Here is a 21,561-nt window from a genome sequence, read left to right as displayed (position 1 = left end):
TATGTCTGAAAGTGTTTGTGTGTACGTGGTTTTAGGTGTATGGCTGTGGCTTGTTTGTATCAGAGGGGTAGCCGTGTTAGTCTGAATCTGTAAAAAGCAACAGAGGGTCCTGTGGCACCTTTAAGACTAACAGAAGTAGTCTTAAAGGTGCCACAGGATCCTCGGTTGCTTGTTTATATGTTTGCATGTTTCTGTGTATGTGATTGTGTGTGGATGTATGTGTGGGTCTCTCTCTCTCTCTCTCTTTGTGTATATATTTGTACACATATATATATATACACAAAGAGAGAGAGAGAGAGACCCATTACATATATATATTTGTATGTCTGTGTGTAATTGTTTGTGGGGTTTGTGTGTATGTGTGAGCGCGCGAATACTGATTCCTGCACCAGGAATTTCCACAGGGTTGAGATTTCTTATTTTTTGTCCCCAGCACGCCCGATAAGAGACACTCAGACCTCGAAATAGACAAATAAAACATACAGACACTATGAGATGGGCACTGCACTCTGGATTTTACAAGGCAAGACCTCATGACACCTTTTACACTAGCAAACAGAAGATGGAGCTCTTGGTCTTCTAATAAGCAGGCGCCTCTTTAATACCAATCTCTAAACGTCTTCTGATCCTAGGAGGCTCTTTCCTAATTATTCGTGGGGGGGGGGTGCTTAGAGTCAAGGGCACTGCTGCCTAATGGTGTAGGGAACTCGGTCTCAGAGGTCAAAGTTAAGGGATGAGTTATTGTGGCTCAGAGAAGGCCCCTCCCACTCGCAGCTGGGAGCCCCACCTCTGGAGAGTTGAGAGAGACAGCCATTTGCTCCTCCCCCCCTCCCAGCCATCAACCGTTCCCTCGATCATCCATATCATAGCCGTCTCTAGGTTACGCCCATCAATACTGAATGAGCAAGAGAGTTTGATCACACCCAGCCCCTCCCCTCCCCCATCCACCTATCACACCTGGACTCTCTCCCACCAGCCACTCGTGGAAAATAAGATGTCACAATCTTGTTTGGGTTTTTTGCTTGGGTTTTTTTCCACCCTCAACATTCACTCATTCCTGGGAGTCAGGGGGTAAAGCATACAAGTAGACTATGCTGTTATACTGACATGTGTAAGAGCAGGGGGGAAATACAAGCACTGGGGAAATAGATTCATTATTACTAATTGCAACACAGATTGAGAGAGAGAGAGAGAGAGATTTCTGCCCAATCTATTAACCCTACGCTTTATATTTATGGGACTGCACTTATGGTATTTCCCTCGAGTCAGGGTTCACAGAATGAAGATTATGGCATCTTGTAAATATTAGAAATACAACGTCAAAAGGAACAGGAGTACTTGTGGCACCTTAGAGACTAACAAAGGAAGAACAAAGGGAAGCTGTTAAACAATGGTCTGTCATTATTTAGGATACACGCGGTGAGTTGAGTGGTTAGGGCTTCCCCCCCCCAAAAAGTGTACAGGACATTTTGTGTTTGATTCGCCTTTACATAAAACGAAAGGGCCAGTCGCTAGAGTCAAGTTCAAATACATCTGTGGTGGAGGAATCATTGCTGGAACCTTCTTCCTCTAAATACTGAAAAGATTCTGTATGATATACTTTAAAGAAAAAAGCAATTCATATACCAGTTGCTTCTCTGAAATCGCCCCCCTAACCCTAACAGATACAATAAACGTACAAGTCTAGCAATATTATTTCACTATGTTGTTATAGGCCTTTTTTACAAGGTCTCACATTATCTGACACTGGTATTATACTGGAGATCCTTTCAGCATATGGTATCCAATATACGAACATGACAGGATATTATGAAGAACTGGAGAGCGGAAATGGGTATGTATAAATATATACCTATAGTACACAACTGTATCTGAACGTATGTCCGTATACATATATACATAGAGTTGTGTGTATGTGTATCTAAATAAACGCACTCATATATTTAGATTTCAGAGTAGCAGCCGTGTTAGTCTGTATCCGCAAAAAGAACACGAGGACTTGTGGCACCTTAGAGACGAACAAATCTATTTATTAGAGCTTATGCTCTAATAAATTTGTTAGTTTCTAATATATTTAGACGCACTCATGTATTCACATATATACAAGCATTTATGCACACATACATTGTTATATTACGTACATTTGTGTGTATAAATGTGTGTACGTACGTATGTGTGTAAATATATATGACAAACATAATGTATGCACATGTGTATATATACATGCCTTGTACACACATATACACATGCATACATATATCATATACATGACTACATATACACGACTATAAATATATATTCAGTCATGTGTCTTTGTATATAAGCATCTATATGATATATATATGCATAAATGTGTGTATGTATACATATAGTTGTATATATACACACTGGAGTATTATATATATTCAGTAGTGAGTGTATTTATATATAAGGGGGGAGGGATAGCTCAGTGGTTTGAGCATTGGCTTGCTGAACGCAGGGTTGTGAGTTCAATCCTTGAGGGGGCCACTGAGGGATCTGGGGCAAAATCAGTACTTGGTCCTGCTAGTGAAGGCAGAGGGCTGGACTCGATGACCTTTCAGGGTCCCTTCCAGTTCTAGGAGATAGGATATCTCCATTTATTATTATTATTATATACGTCTGTATATATATATTCAGTCACATGTGTGTATTTATATATAAGAATATATATATATATATATATATCAGACTGTAGTTTATAAGGCTAGTTTGCTCCTGACACCTAAATCTTTAAGAAATTGTTAAAACTATTCCCTTTAAAAAAGCCGCAACTCCACAGCTGAGGAGTTTGCAATCTACCGGGCGAGTTTGGTGCACACGCTGAACGAGACGCCATCCAGAGCCTTCTTACGCATTTGGAATTTATTAATTCGGTTCATTGAGGTGGTTTTCTAAAGCGCTCTCGGGAACGGAGCCCCTACAAGGAGACAGCGATAGCGAGACTATGACGTTCATGTGGCACTATAAGGCAAACCGGTAAACCGCACACACTCCGTTACAGCCAGACGGGGTCACGTCGCAGCTTCCTAAATCATCGGCATTTACAGACGGGTTTAACTTATTAAAGAATCAGCAACAAGCAACAAGCGCGTCTTTCGCCTGGATTCACTGGGAGGGAGCTGGGGTGTGTGTGTGTGCAGATAAGTCAAATGTCCAGGTGATGATCCCCCCCCTCCCATTGTTTTTTCTTTACATCTCAGGTCCACACAGATCCAAAAGGGGAGCCGGGGTGGTTGTGTTGTTATGGTAGTGTTGTTGTCCTTGTTACTTCACGGGGTACTGCTGGTTTTGATTTTGGCCACCACTTTCTTCTCTTTCACCCTCCTGTTCTGAAACCAAATGGTGATCTGTCTCTCCGTGAGGCTGGTGGCGGCGGCGATCTTCCTCCTCTTGTCCTTGGTGATGAATTTGCTGCTGGCGTATTCCTTCTCCAGCTCCTTCAGCTGCCCCTTGGTGTAGGGAATCCGCTTCTTGCGACCCCGGCGGAAGGAACAGGCGTCCGGCGGCGGCTGGCCCACATCTGAGCGCGGAGAAAGAACAGAGCTTAGAGCCGGGGATAAAGACTGGCTGAACGCACGGGGGCCGGGGAAACAGACAAGAACGCTGCATCTAGGGCGTGTAACTGACCAACGCCAACATCCCCCCTTTAGTTATTTCTCCTGGATAAAGTGGCCAGGACATGCCCGAACCTACTGAGGCGGGCTGCCCAGAGAAATCTCGCTCGCCAGTCGCTGCGCTACCTGCTTTTACTTTCAAATATGGCTCCTTTTCTCTTCTATCCCATTTCAGTGGGCTGCCTGCTCTCAATGGGGACAACAAAGCGCCCTTTTATTTGTCTAGAACAGGGGTAGCAACCTATGGCACGTGTGCCAAAGGCAGCACGCGAGCTGATTTTCAGTGGCACTCACACTGCCCAGGTCCTGGCCACCGGTCTGGGGGGCTCTGCATTTTAATTTAATTTTAAATGGAAGCTTCTTAAACATTTTTAAAACCTTATTTACTTTACATGCAACAATAGTTTAGTTATATATTATAGACTTCTAGACAGAGACCTTCTAAAAAGGTTAAAATGTATGACTGGCACGCGAAACTTTACATCAGAGTGAATAAATGAAGACTCGGCACACCACTTCTGAAAGGTTGCCGACCCTTGGTCTAGAATGATTTCAGCACAATTAAATGATCCTTCCCTGCTTTTTTAGTTAAAAAAAAAAGTCAAATAAGTTGCAATGCTCACTGCTGGAACTGAAATCACATGAATACCTATTTATTCGCTTAGATTTGTGGCCTATTCCAAAGCATATGCTTGAATATGTGTGTGTGTATATATATATATATATAATTCCCATTCAGACATGTACCTTGCAATATGGGGCATTTTAAGTACACACACACACTTAGAATGCCCCATATTGCAAGGTACATGTCTGAATGGGAATAATCCACACAGACACACACACTTGCTTAGATTGTGGCATCTTGCGGAGTGCATTCTTGCATCAAAATAATACCGATGCGTTTACTTGCTTACACTGTGCCATGCTGCAGGGAACCTTCTTAAATCGGAATCAATCCTGGAGTCTATTTATTTGCTTAGACCGCGCTCGGTGTGCCGAGTTCTGGGCATCGTTACAGCAGAATTCTATCGGTAGCCTTCTACTGGTTTGGAGTGTGACATGTTGCCACTGCACACCCCTGACCTGGAATATCCACATCTGAAAACTTCTCTACAGATCCCTTCCTCGTTCCACCCTAGAGCAACCATTTCAGCAAAGTCACCTGCCTGACACATCAGTCTACCTAAAGCTTCCGAGAGTGGCGCCTTAAGCCGAGAAAGCAGGGCAAGGGGTTGGGGACATTACCTGCAAAGGCAGATTTCCAGAAGTGCCCAGCCTGGCTTTGATCTTTGGGGCAACACATCTGGCTGTTCCAACCGCCGGTTAAAGCCCACGGCTGGTGGTAACTGTCCACGGGTAAAAGTGTTTCATGCCTGGGCTCTCCCGGCCCACCTATGGTCTGAACTACAGAAACGTCCAGGTAGCTAGCCCTGGGCTGGTACGGGCCTGCGTAGCCGGGGTAGAAAGCCAACTCTGTCGGTCGGGTCTGGTAGTCATCAGCCGCCGCTGGGGTGTCCATATATTTATCCGCAGAGTAGCTGGACTGGGGGCAAGGTTTGAGGGCGCTCCTGGCAACCCGGCAAGAATAATAACCGCTGCCGAAATATCCATAAGGTAAAGGCGGGGTGGTGGAGGAACTTTGGGGGATAGCAGGGCACGGAATGCATTGCTTGGAGGGCTCCCCGGGGCCTGCACCGGGAACATCCAGGGTGGAGTAGGTAGAGCCCTGCATCAAGGCAGGAGGAGGGGGCCCTCCTAAGGCAGAGTGACCCACCAGATTCCTGCACTGGCTTGCAGCAAAACTGCCCGCCCCCATGAGCTCCTCCATGCTCTTGGTGCTTTCATCCAGCTCCCCGGCGCTCGCGAAAGTCCCAGGGTCCATGCAGCGAGGTTTGCAGGCCGGTGCATTGGTCAGATCACACTCAGCAGCATTTGGGCTCTGGGAGGGAGGGCTCCTAATCTTTTTAAAAGGCTGGGAACTGCAGAGGAGGCTTCATTTCCTCCAGCCAACTTGCTCTGACGCAAACTACGTGGCCTTCCCCAGCCGAGTTATTCATTGGCTGCTGAGAGCCCGAGGGGGGAAGGGAAGAGAGAAGGGAAGGGGGGGGGGGACTCTAATAGTCTTATTGCGAAAATGCTTTTATTCCAGTTGTGGGAAAAATAACCCTCTGCACCAGCGACAGGCTAAACAAAGCGGGGGGAAAGAGGGGGAGAGTTTTTGCTTTTCAAACTGCATCTTCCCAAGAAGGAGCGGGGAAAATACGAACATTCCCAGTGCGAAATGGAATTCCTGTAATTCATTGTCTACGTTCTTTCGGGCAGATCTGCGGTTGCACTAGAAAGCTACACTTTAAAAAGAAACAAGAAAAAAAAAAACGATACCTATGCAAGAGGAGACAGAACAATTGTCTGAACATGTTAAGAATTCAGAATCTCATTGTTTCTGAAACTTTAGACGTCCTTAGAATGGCCTCGATTTTATTTAGAATAAAGTTAGACTAACTTGAGAAGTTAATCTAGGCCTTCGCGTGTTGCAGTTCATAACGGCTCTCCTAAACCGCACTGTTTTCTGACTGTTTCATCGCTAGGAGTGTGTGTGGCTCTCTTTCCCCCTCTCTCCGGCTGAAAATGTTCATTCAATTATTTTTGATTTTTTAAAAATATGTTTTTTATTTAAAACAGCGAGCGAGCGAGAGGGTTTACATAACAATTGTTAAAGACAATGGTCTTCTGGGAGGGAAAGAATGAAGAGACAGGGAGGGGAAGGCCATGAAGGAAAGAATAAAATGTTGGGGAAAGGGGGGAGCAATCAGCAATGCTACAAAATACTGGGTCGGCCATATAATTGCAAAAGCTGAAAAAGCCTCTTGCACTAACTATATGCAGAAGGAAAGTCTGGGAGGATTTTTTTTTTAAGGGCTGAATTAATCCACACCAGACGCAGACTTTTCTTATTTTCACTGGGTGGTGGCATGGCACTGAACGCTGTCTCAGCTAACATAACTGCACTTTAAAAAAAAAAAATCGAGGTTTTCCATGATAGCTGCTTACAGATGAGCTGCCTCAGTATCTGGAAGAGTTTCTGAGCGAGTAAATAATTCGGGCATGCACCGCCAGAGAAGTTTAGAAAAGTTGTTGAATGAATACACAATTGAGACGTAGGTGTGTGTACCAGAGAGAGAAAGAGAGGAACGGCGTATCTAACGTTTTTGAACGAATAAATAATACATATACACACTCTCTCTCATAGGGACACGCGTCTCTGATTTATGAATTCATTCAAAAACTTTCCCAAATCTCTCTGTGTGTTTTCCTCTCTCGTACACACGTGAATAAATAATTGTGTATGTGCATCATGTCCATTTACATGCTCATGGTGCTAATACACACATACACCCTCACACGCAAATATATGTCTGTTTTCCTTCAAAAAAGCGTTTGGTTGAAACTTATTCCACTTCGCCTGTTTTTTACGCAGAGGATAGTGTTCATAAAACCACGCGCATTTCCAGGCAGGCTTGCCTCACATGACTATTTGAGGTTAGTCTGAGTGGATTTTGTTCTTTTAGGTTTATTTTTATTTTTAATGTGCAAAGAGAAAGTTTTGGAACGCTGAACAACCCTACTGGTAGAGTTTTGCTTTCTGAGATTACACATCTTAAAACGCCCCGTCCTGAGACTTTAACAAATGAAATAATAACACAGGTTTTAACCATGTCCCAGAGTTTAAAAAAAAATTAAGAGTCTTTTAAACACAGGGATGGGCACGTCAGAAATAAAGCGAGGCTGCTAATGAGGGAATGGATTAAAAGGAGGTCTTGAGCGCGCATTCTCCAACCTAAATTTTCAAACGTCTAGTCACTCACATCTTTAAGTTTCAGAGTAACAGCCGTGTTAGTCTGTATCCGCAAAAAGAAGAACAGGAGTACTTGTGGCACCTTAGAGACTAACAAATTTATTAGAGCATAAGCTTTCGTGGACTACAGCCCACTTCTTCGGATGCATATAGAATGGAACATATAATTCTTATATGTTCCATTCTATATGCATCCACATCTTTAAAACGTCCCAGGATTTTAAATTATGACTTAGTTCTTAGCTCTGGTTGGAGGCTTGCTCTTCTTATACAATGTCTTGCGTTGTGTAATTTATTGCAACCATATTTTGGGAGCATTTGTCATAGCTCTGGTCGCTAACAAAAGCTTTAAATAATCATTAGTTGTAAACCAAAAACACGACATCCTTAAAAAAATCAGTTTAGCAAAGAAATAGAAAAGAAAGACTTGTTTCCAATAATCTCTCTCTCGTCTATCTATAAACCCTATCTATAGCTATCGTATATCTATAAATATATTATTATTATTATTATTATTATTATTATTATTAGTTTACCCATATGTGTGTGTGTGTGTGTGTGTATCCGATTAATTAGCTATTTTAGATCAATGATGGAATGGGACATTATCTTTGCAGTTAACCATTACCATAGGCAAGTTCTCTGCTTTACTCACATGAGTAACCCATTTTAAATAAATGATGCAGACAAGCAGAATCCGGCCCTGAAACTCTCAGGCAGAATTCACTGCGGAAAGTCATTTAATTTCTTTAAAAACGTAACAGGGGGCGAGGGGTGTCTTGTCCTTCTCCCATCGAAATCAACGATACATTTTGCAACTGGACTCAGCGACAGCAGGATTGGGCTGTAGGTTCACCACACCACAAACACAAAGTCTGGAGATCAAAACGTGTCCTGTCATCATTTTTGTTTCACACTCTCTAGAGCCTTGAAGTCGCTTATGCGTGAGTCTTGGCCAAATTTTAGTTTGGTTTCTCCTTCGATTTCTTTTTAACTAGCAAATGGTCCTAATTTGTGTTTAATCTCTCTTTTAAGACAACGCTGTTCTCATTTCAGGGCTATTTTTAAAAATATATCTATTTAAAAGCGGCCACGTTTTCTTCATTGTCTTCATTCACTCCTGTTTCCAAATCATTCTCCGAACTTGGGAACCGGGCTGTGATACCATTCAACCAGTCAAATGTTTGCAGACAGGGGGAAAACACACTAATGTCTTAAAATGCTCCTTTGCATAAAGGTCAGACATAATCTGAAGGTCAAGGCCAAGTTGAAAGTTAAGAGTCTGTTTACCTCTGGCGCTTTTCTATTCAGCAGAGCTCTATATACTAAGTTGACCTTTGCAAGTCCCTAGTCCACCGTTCTTTTAATGGGGCAGACACACTGAAGGCTATTACCAGCAATGTCTGACTTTAGAATTCACAGCTCGGTGTTAAACCCCACCCTACAGGACAGTTTTACTACCCTTTAACTAAGTTGGCCACCGTCTAATAGATTACGCATCAAGAAATACAGAGATTGATTTTCGCAAGTTCCTAACCAAATGAGCAAATCCACGGATGCCAGAATAAAATGTGAACAATAATACTGCACATTCGGAAGAAGCTACTGAAGGCAGAATGATTGTGGTTTGGTGACACAGTAGAGTCCTCCAAAGAAAGTCTTTTGGGGATTTGTTGTGGTTGTTTTGTTTGCTTTATTTTTTTTTTGGATTGGTATTCAAGATTAAAAATAAATTAGGGTACGAAAGCACCTCTATGATGATATTATATGTCCAGGACGTTCAGAGAGTAAACTCAGTCCAATATCTCTGTCCATATCCTGCAGTCCTTCCTTCTGCAAAAGTCTTACTGAAAGCAATTGTGTTGGTTGCCGGAGTAAAGACTACAGGTGGGAATTTAGCTTTGTACCCAGAATCACCTGATTTAGGACAATTCTCTGTTTGGGTTGGTACAGCCCAATGGATTAAAGTTTTCCAAAACTGTGATATACGCCCAACTTTTGATTCCAATTCCTTTCTGAACACTGAAATATGCTACAACAAATTTTACTGTAGACATAGTTTAAAAGGTGGGTTCCAAAAGTAAACTTAAAATATCCTGTAAACTTTACCTTAAGCTTCAACATAACAGTCAGGAGATTTTACAGAGACTTTTCTATCTAAAAATTAATATCACTTTAAGATGCTTGTCCAAAACAGTGGAACTTATTTTGAACACTAAAAAGATTTCTTTTTTTAAAAGAGAACTTCCTTTTAGTGCATGGATTATAACAACCATGAAGCTGATACATACGCCATCTGGAAACTGAAAAGCCGTGCACTAATTTTTAACTGTCTTTAATTTTTCCAAGCAATTGAAATACAAGTTAGGGAGAGAGAAAAAAAAATCCTCAAAGCTGTTTAAGTGGGAACTATTGAAGGAATTTATGAGTTTCACGTTTGGAAATAATTATTGTTGGAAAATGGGATATTTGTTTGTTCTCGGTCTGGGCAGGAGCCCAGTTCTTAAAGCCTGTCCAGGGCTTCTGGGTTTTGACAATATTTCTGGGAAATAAGGGAAAATCTTCATCAGCTTTTCCTGCCACCTCATAAATTCACGAGGATTAAATAGAAGTTACGGTTTTTCCTTCACGAAGAATGGTAGTCTCGCAGCCTATGTTTTGAATGGCTGTAAATTGCATAACAATTCTTTCTCGATCTTATGAATCAGTCACTTGGCGTGGTGACAGAAAGTAGATTATTCGCACTGTCCGGATTTGTTTTGTTTGTTTTTTGCTTCGTTTTATTTTTCTTTTACAAACATTGTTCTGATTCAGAAGCCCTGCGTACCCCTCGGGAACTCGGAATCTGCCAGATCCTACAGCAAACCAACCCATTTTCCAACCATCCTGCTTTTCAAACTCCAAGCCTAGTAAGTTTTGTTTAAAAAAACTGGAGTGATTTCAAAACATCAGTGTCTTGTCTCTAGAGGTTAGTCACAAGTTTCCGAGCCCTAGAACTGTTTACCCCTAACCTGGATAGAACTGTGAACATGTGTCTGCACTTGAGTTGAGTTTTATTTTTAGAAATCTCTCCCCCAGCTTACAGGAGATCTTATTTCTGATCCTTCGCAGTTCTTGTTCGTGTACCAAGTTCTAAACTATTTAAATCGCGGCCTTTGCACTGCGTCTATCTTATTGATTTTTAAAGCAATATTCCAAAGAATAAAGTAAACGTTGTATACTTATGAAACAACAGGTTTCCAGAATGGCGGCGCCTTCTGTATGGCCTTGCTGTGGCAACTTCACGACTGCTTTGTGAGAGCCATAGAAAATAACCGGGTTCGTGTATTGCACCGCTTTTAAAAGACAACGAGGCGATCTCCCAGCACTGTGACTAGATTAATAAGTGAACAAAAGGCCCCTTTATGATTTAATCACTCGCTTCTCTCCTAGCACCCTTTTTGCTAAGTGTGTTGCCTACGCAATTTTGGCTGGAATCCGTCTACATTCAACCTGCCTTCAAAACAGTTTAATCCACCCCCCACTCCCCGCAACAAAGAAGACTCGCCAAGGGGGCTAGATATAAATGGGAGAATAAAATCTTCGACTTCGGTTTGAAACCTCAGACGCAAGCGAAGGTGTTCTTCTAGCAGGAATGTTTATTTCAGCGTTTCTAAGCGCTGCTCCAGCGATCAGGTTTGCTTTCAAGGAAGTGAGGGGCAGGGGCTGGGTATGTGAGGACTCACGGGCCCCTTTCGAAAATCGTTTTGCCTTCTTGTTGAAAGAGCCACACGGGAAACTTGATTCACCGGCGTAGAGTAGCGAAGAGGAGCCCTGGGACAGCAGGTGGAGGAAAGGAAGATTCGGTTTGTAAAGTATCTAGAGAAATACTCTAAAACTAGATCAGGGCATTCGACTTTCCCCCCTCAAGTCACTAATTCAAACTCATTTTAGGCATGATTGGGGTTTTTTTGGGGGGAGGGGGAACGAGCAAATTAATTCATTTACTCTAAAGTTTTTGCACTTCGGAAGACCTAGTTATAGAATGGCCTACTGCTACAGCACTGAATACATCGTTTCTTTGGTTTTAAAAAATGGCATTAAAAAGGGGGACGATTTACACCACACCAGAGATGATTCCTATTGGCTCGTTCCCCAGCTACCAGTAGTGTTGACCTCAGGGCAGTAAGGAGGCACGGCCTTAATGCACTGATGGGGCCTCTATTTCCATCAATCTCATGCAAAATGGCAGGTGCTTGGCCCCCATTCGACATTTTATGTTTGCTGTTACAAACATGCATCCAACATTCGGGGAGGGGCAGGGGATTCATCTGAAGTCGGTGGGAGATTTGCATGTCAGGAAGTGGTGCACGGTGTATGTTTGGGGGCGCTACTAACAGCCCCCGGGGTAGGAGACGGCTTGGGGTGAACTCTTAGCCTCCTTGAAGTCAGTGGCAAACTCCCAGTCACCTCGCTACCTCAGGGTTTCAGTGCCTTGAGACTCCAGTTCCAGTCCCACCCTATAGAAGATGATTGTCTCTGTGCCTTGGTTTTTTCCATTGGCAGAATGAGGGGGGTGGTCCTTTCCTACTCCCCAGAGGTGTTTTGAGGCTATCTCTTGTTCTGTGTTTGTACAGTGCCTAGGACAATGTGCTGGCCCTAGAGAGGACCAGAATAATAATATATGATGGTGAGGGGCTGCCTACTACTTGTGCTAGGGCTGAGTAGATCATAGAATAGGTTGGAAGAGGCCTCAGGAGATCATCTAGTCCAATCCCCTGCTTAAAGCAGGAGCAATCCCCAACTAAATCATCCCAGCCAAGATACCCATCTCTGTGTGAAAAAGGCAGCTGTGATGGCCCTTACTGCAAGGTGCTGTAGGATCCATGCACAGATCTAACATGTCCCTTCCTGAGCAGTCACCTCACAAGGATTCTGGGGTGACAAAAAAGTCACGTTTCAGCCCAACAGACCAGCCAATTATCTCTCTCCGTTTGGGAGATAACATGCTATCTTGCGCACTCCTGAATATAGCAATGCTTAGCTTTTCATCCATAGATCCCACAGCCCTGTACAAAGGAAGCACTATTAGCCTCATGTTACCACTGGCAAAACTGAGGCAGAGAACCTAGTGGCTTCTCCAAGGTCACACAGTAGGTCAGTGGAAGAATAAAACCCAGCTCTTCCACCATGACCTCGTTGCCTCCCCATATGGTGCAGCCCAGAAGAGCCTCTTTTTGGAGCTCTCTTTCTGCCTGGGACTGCACAATCCCGTATGGGGTGGGAGATGGACTGAGATGTTGTCTTGATCCTAGAGGCCTTGCACAATAGAGAAGCAAATGTGAGCAGGCACTGTGTGGTACGGTCCTCCCCCATGGAACAAAGTCTCAGGTTCCTTCTCAGCCTTCAACTGTGGCAGAGTATAGCTTTGTTTGAGGAGACATAGCCCCAAGTAGGGTTCTCAGGGGTAGATCCTGGTCCCTACTCTGTTACTTCTCTGGTGGATGAAAAGTTGGCAGGGGATTCCTCTTACATTGGGGAATTCCTAAGTAATATAAAGGTGTTGTAGCCAGTTCTATGTCCACCATTCCTCCCTCCCCCCCTCCAAATCATACAGGATACTGTGGCCGTGTGGCCAGAGCACTTTGAGCTATGGTGATCCTGAGCTGGAGGAACAGCTCCTAGGGGGAATAACTTAGAGCAGCCCCAAGGCAGCTCTACGTTGCATTGTGGAGCTAAAGTGACTCCCCACTTTCCCTCAGGATAGAGGGAGCAAAATGGTGGTGTAATGCCACCTGGGTCCTGCACGGAGCAAAGAAACCTGAGGAGGATCCTACACTCAGCAGATAAGTGAGAGGCCTTTCTATGCTCTCTCCTCTTTGGCCTTACTTCTGGTCCTGAGAAGGTGTAACTCAGTGGCCATGCAACAGCAGCATCATTAATACAGGACTGGGCTCACATGTGCTCATTATTTACCTCACACTTAAAAGTGCTACACTCCACACATGTACTGCACAGGGCCAAGCCCATAATAGGTCTTTGTCTTTTCCACCTATCTTTTCTCTGATTTTCAGTTAACACAAATGCAAGATCCATCATCTTAGCTCCTTGGAGAGATCTAGACACAAAGGTACTGTTCTCTCATGTAAACGAGACCCATGGCAGATGTAATAGGGCAAATTCTCTTAATTGAAGGCCAGATTCTACCACGCTCCCTTACACAGAGGCATGCCTTACTTCCAGAAAAGTCCCATTGGAATCGGTGTCCCTACTTGTGGGGTAAGTTATTACTCAATGTGAGTAAAGGCATCTCTGGCCTAAAGTAAATGACCCCAGTACAGCTCCATTCTGCTCACAAACATTAGAAGAAATGAGCATGATCTTAGCAGAATTGGGTCCTTGTGGCTCAATCTTACATTGCTGATGTCAATGGGAAGTTTGCCATTGATATAAATGGCAGCAGGATGGAGTTAATAGTTTGTAGATCCTTTAGGGGCAGGGGCCTGTCTTCTGACACGTCTGCAAAACACCGTAGCTACATATGGTACTATATACATAACCTCAAATGAAACAACAACTGTTCTTTATAGGGGTGTCACAGGGTGCAGTCCCCGCTTAGCAGCACCTCCTCCTGGCCATTCTGGGGATTAGCTCTGGTTAGGCATTGCCCCATCCTTCAGCAGGTGTTTCTCCCATCATCCTCTCACCATCTACTACTCAAGGAGCTCCCTCTTCATGACTTAGCCCTCCAGCCAGGTCACCACATATTTCTCCTTCTGAGGGTAGTGGTGGGGGAATGTATCGAAGTCCCTCCCCACAAAATGGCAGTCTTCTCTTTACTCCTCTAATTGTGCCACTCCTCCAGTGGCCAGGTCCACCCTCTACTCCAGGCCCTGGTTCAGGGGCCCTCTCATCAGCAGCCAAAGTCTGACCTATGCCATACTTTGCTGCTTTTCCCCTGAGCCTTGCCTGCCTCTCCCTCATCTCTGGGTTTGCCAGTCCAAACTCCCCTACACACCTTCCTTCTCCCAGGGAGCAACTGCGGCTTATTTCTCTGGTGCTGTTACCAGCTTCCTGGCTTACATAGGCCCCGCCCAGCTGAGCCTCTTCTAATTAAATCTCTGCTCCCTATTTCCTCCAGGTGCAGGCTGGGCAGTTAATTGGCCAGCTTAACCCCTCCAGGCCTGTGTGGGGTAGACGCCCCATTACAAGGTGTTTCAGATCTCCCAGCAGAGGGGAGGAGGGAGGATATGACTGCCTGGAAATTACATACACCAAAAGAGAGACAGGCAGCAGCATTGTGTTGGGTGGCTTATTTCTCAGTCAAGCTAAAGGCATGTCACGCTGTCCGTTCCTTAGCTGAGGCGTGTACCTGGCACGTCGCAGGTGAAAATTCAGGTGACGATATGCCCTCTCGAGATGTGTCCCAAAATCCTAGAGCCCTAACAACAACAATAGGGCAGTCCTTAAAAGCCATCATGGATGTAGAATTGTCTAGCTCTGTGCATCTTATGGCTGTAGCAGGCATGGATTGGACATAAAAAGTGGGGTAAAACTGTACACATTACCTGTTTTATGGGCAATTAGGACTCTGCCATTCCAGACAAATGTTGTTTATTTCTCACATATCGTTTCATAAGAGGGTCTCACATCTAGTAAAGAAATGTCCAAGAAATCCATCCTGGATTGTACTAGCAGAATGTGCCGGATGGTTAGACCAATAATCCATAAGAAGAGACCCATGCATGGATGTTAGTATAGGTTGAACACTGACTTCCTTAGACAGAGGCACTAATCCAAAACCCCCACCCACCGCCAGGTCCAGCAATCCACCAAAACAAATGGAGCCAAATATGATGCGAAGTGTGCTGCCCTGATGGCACACAGACATATCCATTTTCCCCAAGTGATTTGCTTTTTTTTATTCGTCTCACACACAGAGAAGAATCAAGCCCAAAGTCACTGACCATTCTCCCTTGTGGGATCAGAGAAACAAGAGAGAGCAAAAGCTAGTGTGGAATCTATTCTGGTGATGTGCTTAGAAACAATGGCAGTGGCCAGGTATAACAGGGTGCTGGCTAGGAGATCCAAGCCAAGCCCCTGTTAGCCCAGCTCCGCTTAAAAGGGGGATTAGTTAGGACTGGCCAGGGAGGCCATGCCCTAATCACCTGAGGGGATGCACCTGCAGGCCTGAGTGGCCAGCCTGCTATATAAAGCTGTCTGGGAGGAAGTGAGGGAGAGAGACAGGAAAGGGAGGAGCAAAGAGCTTGAGACCCCTGCTGACAGGAGATGCTAGTGGTCTCCCAGAGTGTTGGTCTGTAAGATATGTAAATAGTAGGTGGTGGGAATAGGCACGAACAATAAAAGAGCACTGGTGCATGTACTTTGGAGCAGTCTCCGACTGAGTTTGTGGAGCAGGCACTGCTACACCATGGTATGAATGAGTAGATAGATATTGATATAACAGTAGCCCTTTCAAGCACTGTAGCTTACTCCCCTTCTCTGTGCTTCTGGAGTTTAGATGTGAATAATAAGGGGGCTATGGCACAACTACACACACGGACATATGTAGAGTTGCTAGTGTGGACATAGCCAAAGGGTATGTCTACACAGCAAAGAAAAACTCGCAGCTGGCAAGGTCCTTGAGTCCGGGGTCCAACCCATGCCTGGAACTCTACACAGCAATGAAACAGCCCTGCAATCTGAGCTCCATTAGCCCAAACTGGCTGGCATAGGCCAACCATGGGTTTTTCACATACCCTTAGAGACCTCAACTGGTATTGGGAGGGCCTTTGTGCTAGGTGTGGTACACATGCATAGTAGGAGACAGTCTTTACCCCAAAGAGGTTATCATCTAAAGATGTGGAAGTGAAAGAGGGGCAAAGGCCCTGGTGCTCAAAGGTATTCAGGCCTCCTAAATCCCATTGATTTCAATTCCTTTGAGGACCTGGGCTAAAGTGATCTGCCTGAGATCACAGAGCATATCGGTGGTAGAACAATAACACAGCCTAGCTAAACCTAGTTAGGTGAGTAGCTTTTGTTCTCAACAGTACATTTTATAGTTCCTCGCCCAGTCTAGTTTTAAACGCCCTAACTGATGGCATTTCCACCACTTCTCTTGGGAAATTATTCCACAGCCTAACTGACCTCACTATAACAATATTTTGTCTGACCATCCAGTTTAAATCTTCTGCTTCTTAATAGCTTCCTTCTGTCGCCCTAAATAATTCCTCACATTCCTTGTTGTTTCATCAGTCTATCCAATATCTGTAGATGTCTATTACCAGCCTTTAATCACTGTGCGTCGTATTCAGGGTTACGTTGTACCTTTAGGCATCACCCTGAGCAAGGCATGATGTCTGAGCTGCCCTATCTCGGGGGAAGCCCTGAGAGATATTGTGACTCAAAGACACTGCTAGCATGCACAGTTCTCTCCCTGGTCCCCCCCCTTGCTCCAAGTGAGGGAGGGTGATCATTTACTGTTGGCCTAGAGCAGCAGCAAATTATGACATCCCCTCACCTCCCTAAGCCAACTGAGATATTTGGCTGGCACATGGATGGGACAGAGTCAAGCTTGTGCCCATTCTCGGATGTTCCTTGCCCACCTGCTCCAGGAAGGGACTAAGCAGATGCACAGTGTCCTCAGAGCTATAGAGCAGGTAGGTAGCCCATGCAGGGGACTTCTTCCTCCACCTCACAGGCATACAAGCCAAGTCTCCATCTAGCCCGCAATGTCATTAATAAGTTTCACTGTCATTTTTCTCCAGTGGCCTGATTATTTCTGCTGCACTTTTCTCCACTCCCCCCTGACCCCACTAGGTCTATACCTTCCTGGTAAGGAGATGGTCAGCCCTGAAAGCAATGCCCCTGGAGTAAGTACAGTTGTATAAAGAGGGAGTTTTACACCTGACTTCAACGAGAGCAGAGTTAAGTCAGCAGTGAGGACTTCTGAACATTTATCAAAATAGCCATTCCAGAATAATTACTCTGGAATAGTTATTTTAGTATAAATCCCCATGTGGACATGCTTATTCCAGAATAAGCATGTCCACAGGGAGGCTCACACTGAGGCTACATCTACACTACCGGGGGGGGGGGTCGATTTAAGATAGGCAAATTCAGCTACGCGAATAGCGTAGCTGAATTTGACGTATCGCAGCCGACTTACCCCACTGTGAGGACGGCGGCAAAATCGACCTCTGCAGCTTCCTGTCGACGGCGCTTACTCCCACCTCCGCTGGTGGAGTAAGAGCGTTGATTTGGGGATCGATTGTCGCGTCCCAACGGGATGCGATAAATCGATCCCCGAGAGGTCGATTTCTACCCGCCGATTCAGGTGGGTAGTGTAGATCTAGCCTAAGTGTGGACCATCCCTTAGCCATTTACATAGGTAATGAGAACATCCACCGTTACCTTAAATAAACTCAAATTATTTCAGACTCTAACAGATTAGGATCAAACTTCTGCTACAGGGAAGTTATTTCATAACTGTTCATGAGAGGCAGCCAGGCAGAGGAACCACTGCACCCTTTGTATACTGTGGGCCAGGTTCTAGTTTGGGCCTGGATAGGCTGATGTGGTCAGGAATGTTGGAAGGGGGTGGGGGAGCTGGGTATGGGTAGAATCTGCTGGATCTTTGTGTATGTTATTCCAGCGGCCCCAAAGCCCGGTTGAGAGAGGCTTTGGCTTCCATTCCAGCCCATACACTGGAATATTAGTAATAGGTGTTGGGAGAGGCTGTAACACAGCTGTCTCTCCTTCATCATCATCATCAACATCTTCATTAAATACAGTATATACAGGAGCAGATCCTGACCCATGCTTTGATCCCTTTGGGCTGCAGAAACATGGCAAAGGGACCATAAAAAGCTACTCTAAATGTGGATCTTTAGCTAGCATAACAATTGTGTAGCAGATCTATGCAGCCATTCACAGCTCTGCTAGTGCAGGGGCATGTCAGGAGGTAAGTTATACAACAAGAACATGGACTATCTCCTAGAGTCAGTCACTTAATTTGGTTTCTGCTTCCTGATTGGATGATTGAAACATTTTAGATAGAGGGAGAGCCAAAGTAGAACACGGGGAATAACAAATTACCTTCTTTCCAGTTTGGATGTTCAGATTAATCTAATCATTTATTTTATGTAATTTTCTAAATATGCACATATTTCCAGGAATAACTGGCAGTTGTCTAAATAGCCATTACTGCAAATAGAAGTAATGAATAATACAACCCCATGAGTGATAGTGAAAAATGCTTTCATGCTTTCATGCACAAAAATATGCATGAATCATTAGCAATTTTACCATTCAACCAGCTCTAATGTAATACTATTTTCCAAATAAATACATGAACCATCAAGTAGTGTTATTATATTAGAAACACAAATTTTCAAATACCAAATGCTTTCCACCCCACACACACACACACTCCCCTTCTTCCTCCTGGTAAGGCAATCCCAATTGCCTGTTTCATTCCTTTGAGAAAGACATTGCAAAATTCCTTCCAACCAACCAGAAATTCTGGCACAAAGCCAACAGTCCTGAAACACATATTGTAACTCAGCATTTGACATAGTACAGCTGCTTTTAGAGGAGGGGGAAATGTCCTTTGGAGACATGATGAAAATAACATGAAAACACATGGCATCAAAACTCTGCACAGGGGGTGCTGAGTCAAAGCCCATTGAAATAGTAGGGAAACGCCTGTTGATTTCAGTGGGGTTTGGATGAGGTCCATAGAGTCCAATGCCTATAACTTGCCATTAGACTTGACTTTGGGAACAGATTGGAGCAATGGCAGTGAGTGATAGCTCTGTTGATACAAAATCCATGATCCTACTATCAATTTCAGAAGACTTCACACACACACACACACCCGTAACAACTCAACAAATGCCTTTGCCACAAACAAATCACAATTTTCTCAGGAGTAAAATCCAGTGACAGCGTTCATCAACCCACTGATCATGCAGAACCTCACTCAATTCACAACCGTGCTGCTAACATGTATGACTTCGGATTAGACCTTGTCCAAACCTCACTGAAGTCAAAGGAACGGCTCCATTTGACCTCAAGGAGCGTTGGCTCAGGGTCTTGCAGTTCAGAGTCTCAGCATATTGGACTTCCGATGGGCTACTTCTCAGTCTTCTCCCGAAAGGAACTGAACTGTAGCAGCTGCTGTCGGCTTTAACAAGGAGTGGAGGCTGCTCAGAACCTTTCAGGATCCTGGCCGCATCTCCTAAATTAAGGAAAAGGGGTCACCAAAAAAGTGATACATTAACAAACAATAATAAATAATCCCGACCTGACTATTTTTATTGAGTTAGCTTGAACGTGTAAATTCACGGTCGTTGCCTGTATGCGCCGTGCAATGTTTGCGGCGAATTCTCAGCAAAAAGGAATTTGCGTTTAAAGGGGTGTGTGTGTGTGTGTGTGTGTGTGTGTGTGTGTGTGTGTGTGTGTGTGTGTGTGTGTGAAAAAAATATTACTGTGTTGTGACATAATTCAGCTTTACAGATGGTTATACAATCCTGGTATTTCTTCTGTCCCTCTGGCAATAAATGTCATGGTTTAAATTTCTATTATTCCAAATCAGATAGATAGATACATACACACACCCTTCTCAAACAACAAAATTACTAGCATTATGAAATTGTATTCAACATGTAATTATGCCATAGTCTCGGTAATATTTTTATACTCAATGTATTTTTAATTATGAGGATTTTAAAATGTTATCTGCTTTTTCCATGGGCAACCGCTGAAATAAATGGAAGGTCATTTAAAGAAAAACAATAACACATATTTCAACCGATGGAACAAGGGACCGGATAGGTATCGAAAGCTCCATCTGTGTTGCTTTTAGTGCTTTTCTGTTTAGTTTCCACTCGTATATGAAAATCATACGCCAGATTTTTTCCAGACGCGTGGATTTTGATAGTGTTTTAATTAATAATAAAAGTGCCGAATAAATTGGACTATTTTCTCCCCGGAAAGCGATGTTTTAGGTATTTCCTGGCTGTCCAAGGGTCAGACATACCACGCACCAGGAGGGTAATTTTGTCTGCAGAATTTTGTAATCGCTTCTGCTTCAACATTTAAAAAAAACCGCTCCGACTGGCCCCCCTTGGTAAAACACGAAAGGAGACTTCTTATAATCAATTCGAACCCAACTAACCTCAGGAGACGCTCAGCGCTGGTATGAAATCAGCACATTTCAGAGACCGCATAAGATGCTAAGAAAGAAAAGAATAATCTGGAGACGATCACTTGTTTACAACATATTCTTAACGCGGCACAAACACAAGCAGCCCGATTCTGTAACCTGGGGGCTCGATTTGGACTCAGTGGGACCTTTCTCCTGGATTTAAAATGGGAACAGACATAGGCCTTTGAAGGGGCTATTTCCCACAGTCTTTACTGGTTCTTACTCTTTTGACGCCAGATGGAGTTTTTGTCTGTGTAAACGCGCAGGATCTGGCCCTCCAATTATTTAATTACAGATCCGCAGCGTTTTTAGAGATGCAATTTCCAACCTAAAGATTAAACCGCCCCGACCTTCCATTTGCTTCAAAACCAGAAGCAGCCCGTTCATCACCAGATGAGGGGACCCCGTTTCGCTGCACCCAGCTATGTTTCTTTATTCTTTTAATTACAAGAGGATGTCATTGAAATTAACGATGTGCTTTGATCGACCTGTCAATTTCACTATACCGCCGCTCCTAAAGGAGTCTGCAGATGACAGTGGATCAAACATACATTTTAGGAATAGTGCACCGGATTGCTTAGCAAAGGCAAAGAAATCCATTTAGTACAATTGTCTTCATCTCTTCTTTTTATCCTGTCTGTGGGCCGGCTGTAAAAAAGTTACGTCTATACGCAGTGTGCTGAAAAGCTTTGTCTTCTCAGCCTCTGTGAGTATTACATGAAAGTACAAGTCTACCAGTCGCTCAAATTCAAAGGAATGGACTTATCTGGCTTTCACTGAACTCCAGTGACAAACCTTAACTAGAGTAGGATCTGGTCCGGTTACCTTAATGTCGTCCCCTACTACCTCATGCAAAATAGGAGACAGGTTTAATTTCA

General features: G+C 44.1%; 1 protein-coding gene across 1 annotated transcript; it reads right to left on the bottom strand.

The window, feature by feature from the left end:
- Positions 1-2,990: 2,990 nt before the first annotated feature.
- Positions 2,991-5,569, bottom strand: HOXB13 (homeobox B13). The gene is made up of 2 exons (XM_054014586.1): positions 4,884-5,569; positions 2,991-3,541 (listed from the first exon to the last, which is right to left on the bottom strand). The coding sequence occupies exons 1-2, from the start codon at positions 5,518-5,520 to the stop codon at positions 3,291-3,293; spliced, it is 888 nt and encodes a 295-aa protein (XP_053870561.1). The 5' UTR covers positions 5,521-5,569; the 3' UTR covers positions 2,991-3,290.
- Positions 5,570-21,561: the final 15,992 nt, after the last annotated feature.

This window comes from Malaclemys terrapin, chromosome 25 (assembly GCF_027887155.1).
Source record: "Malaclemys terrapin pileata isolate rMalTer1 chromosome 25, rMalTer1.hap1, whole genome shotgun sequence".
NCBI classification, from domain to species: domain Eukaryota; kingdom Metazoa; phylum Chordata; order Testudines; family Emydidae; genus Malaclemys; species Malaclemys terrapin.
This window is presented reverse-complemented; position numbering and strand designations above follow the sequence as displayed.

Coding starts and splice junctions, on each gene's coding strand:
- HOXB13 (XM_054014586.1), bottom strand. CDS start 5,520: ATGGACCCTGGGACTTTCGCGAGCGCCGGGGAGCTGGATGAAAGCACC. Junction 3,542..4,883: donor CTGGAAATCTGCCTTTGCAG/GTAATGTCCCCA, acceptor CTCCGCGCTCAG/ATGTGGGCCAGCCGCCGCCG.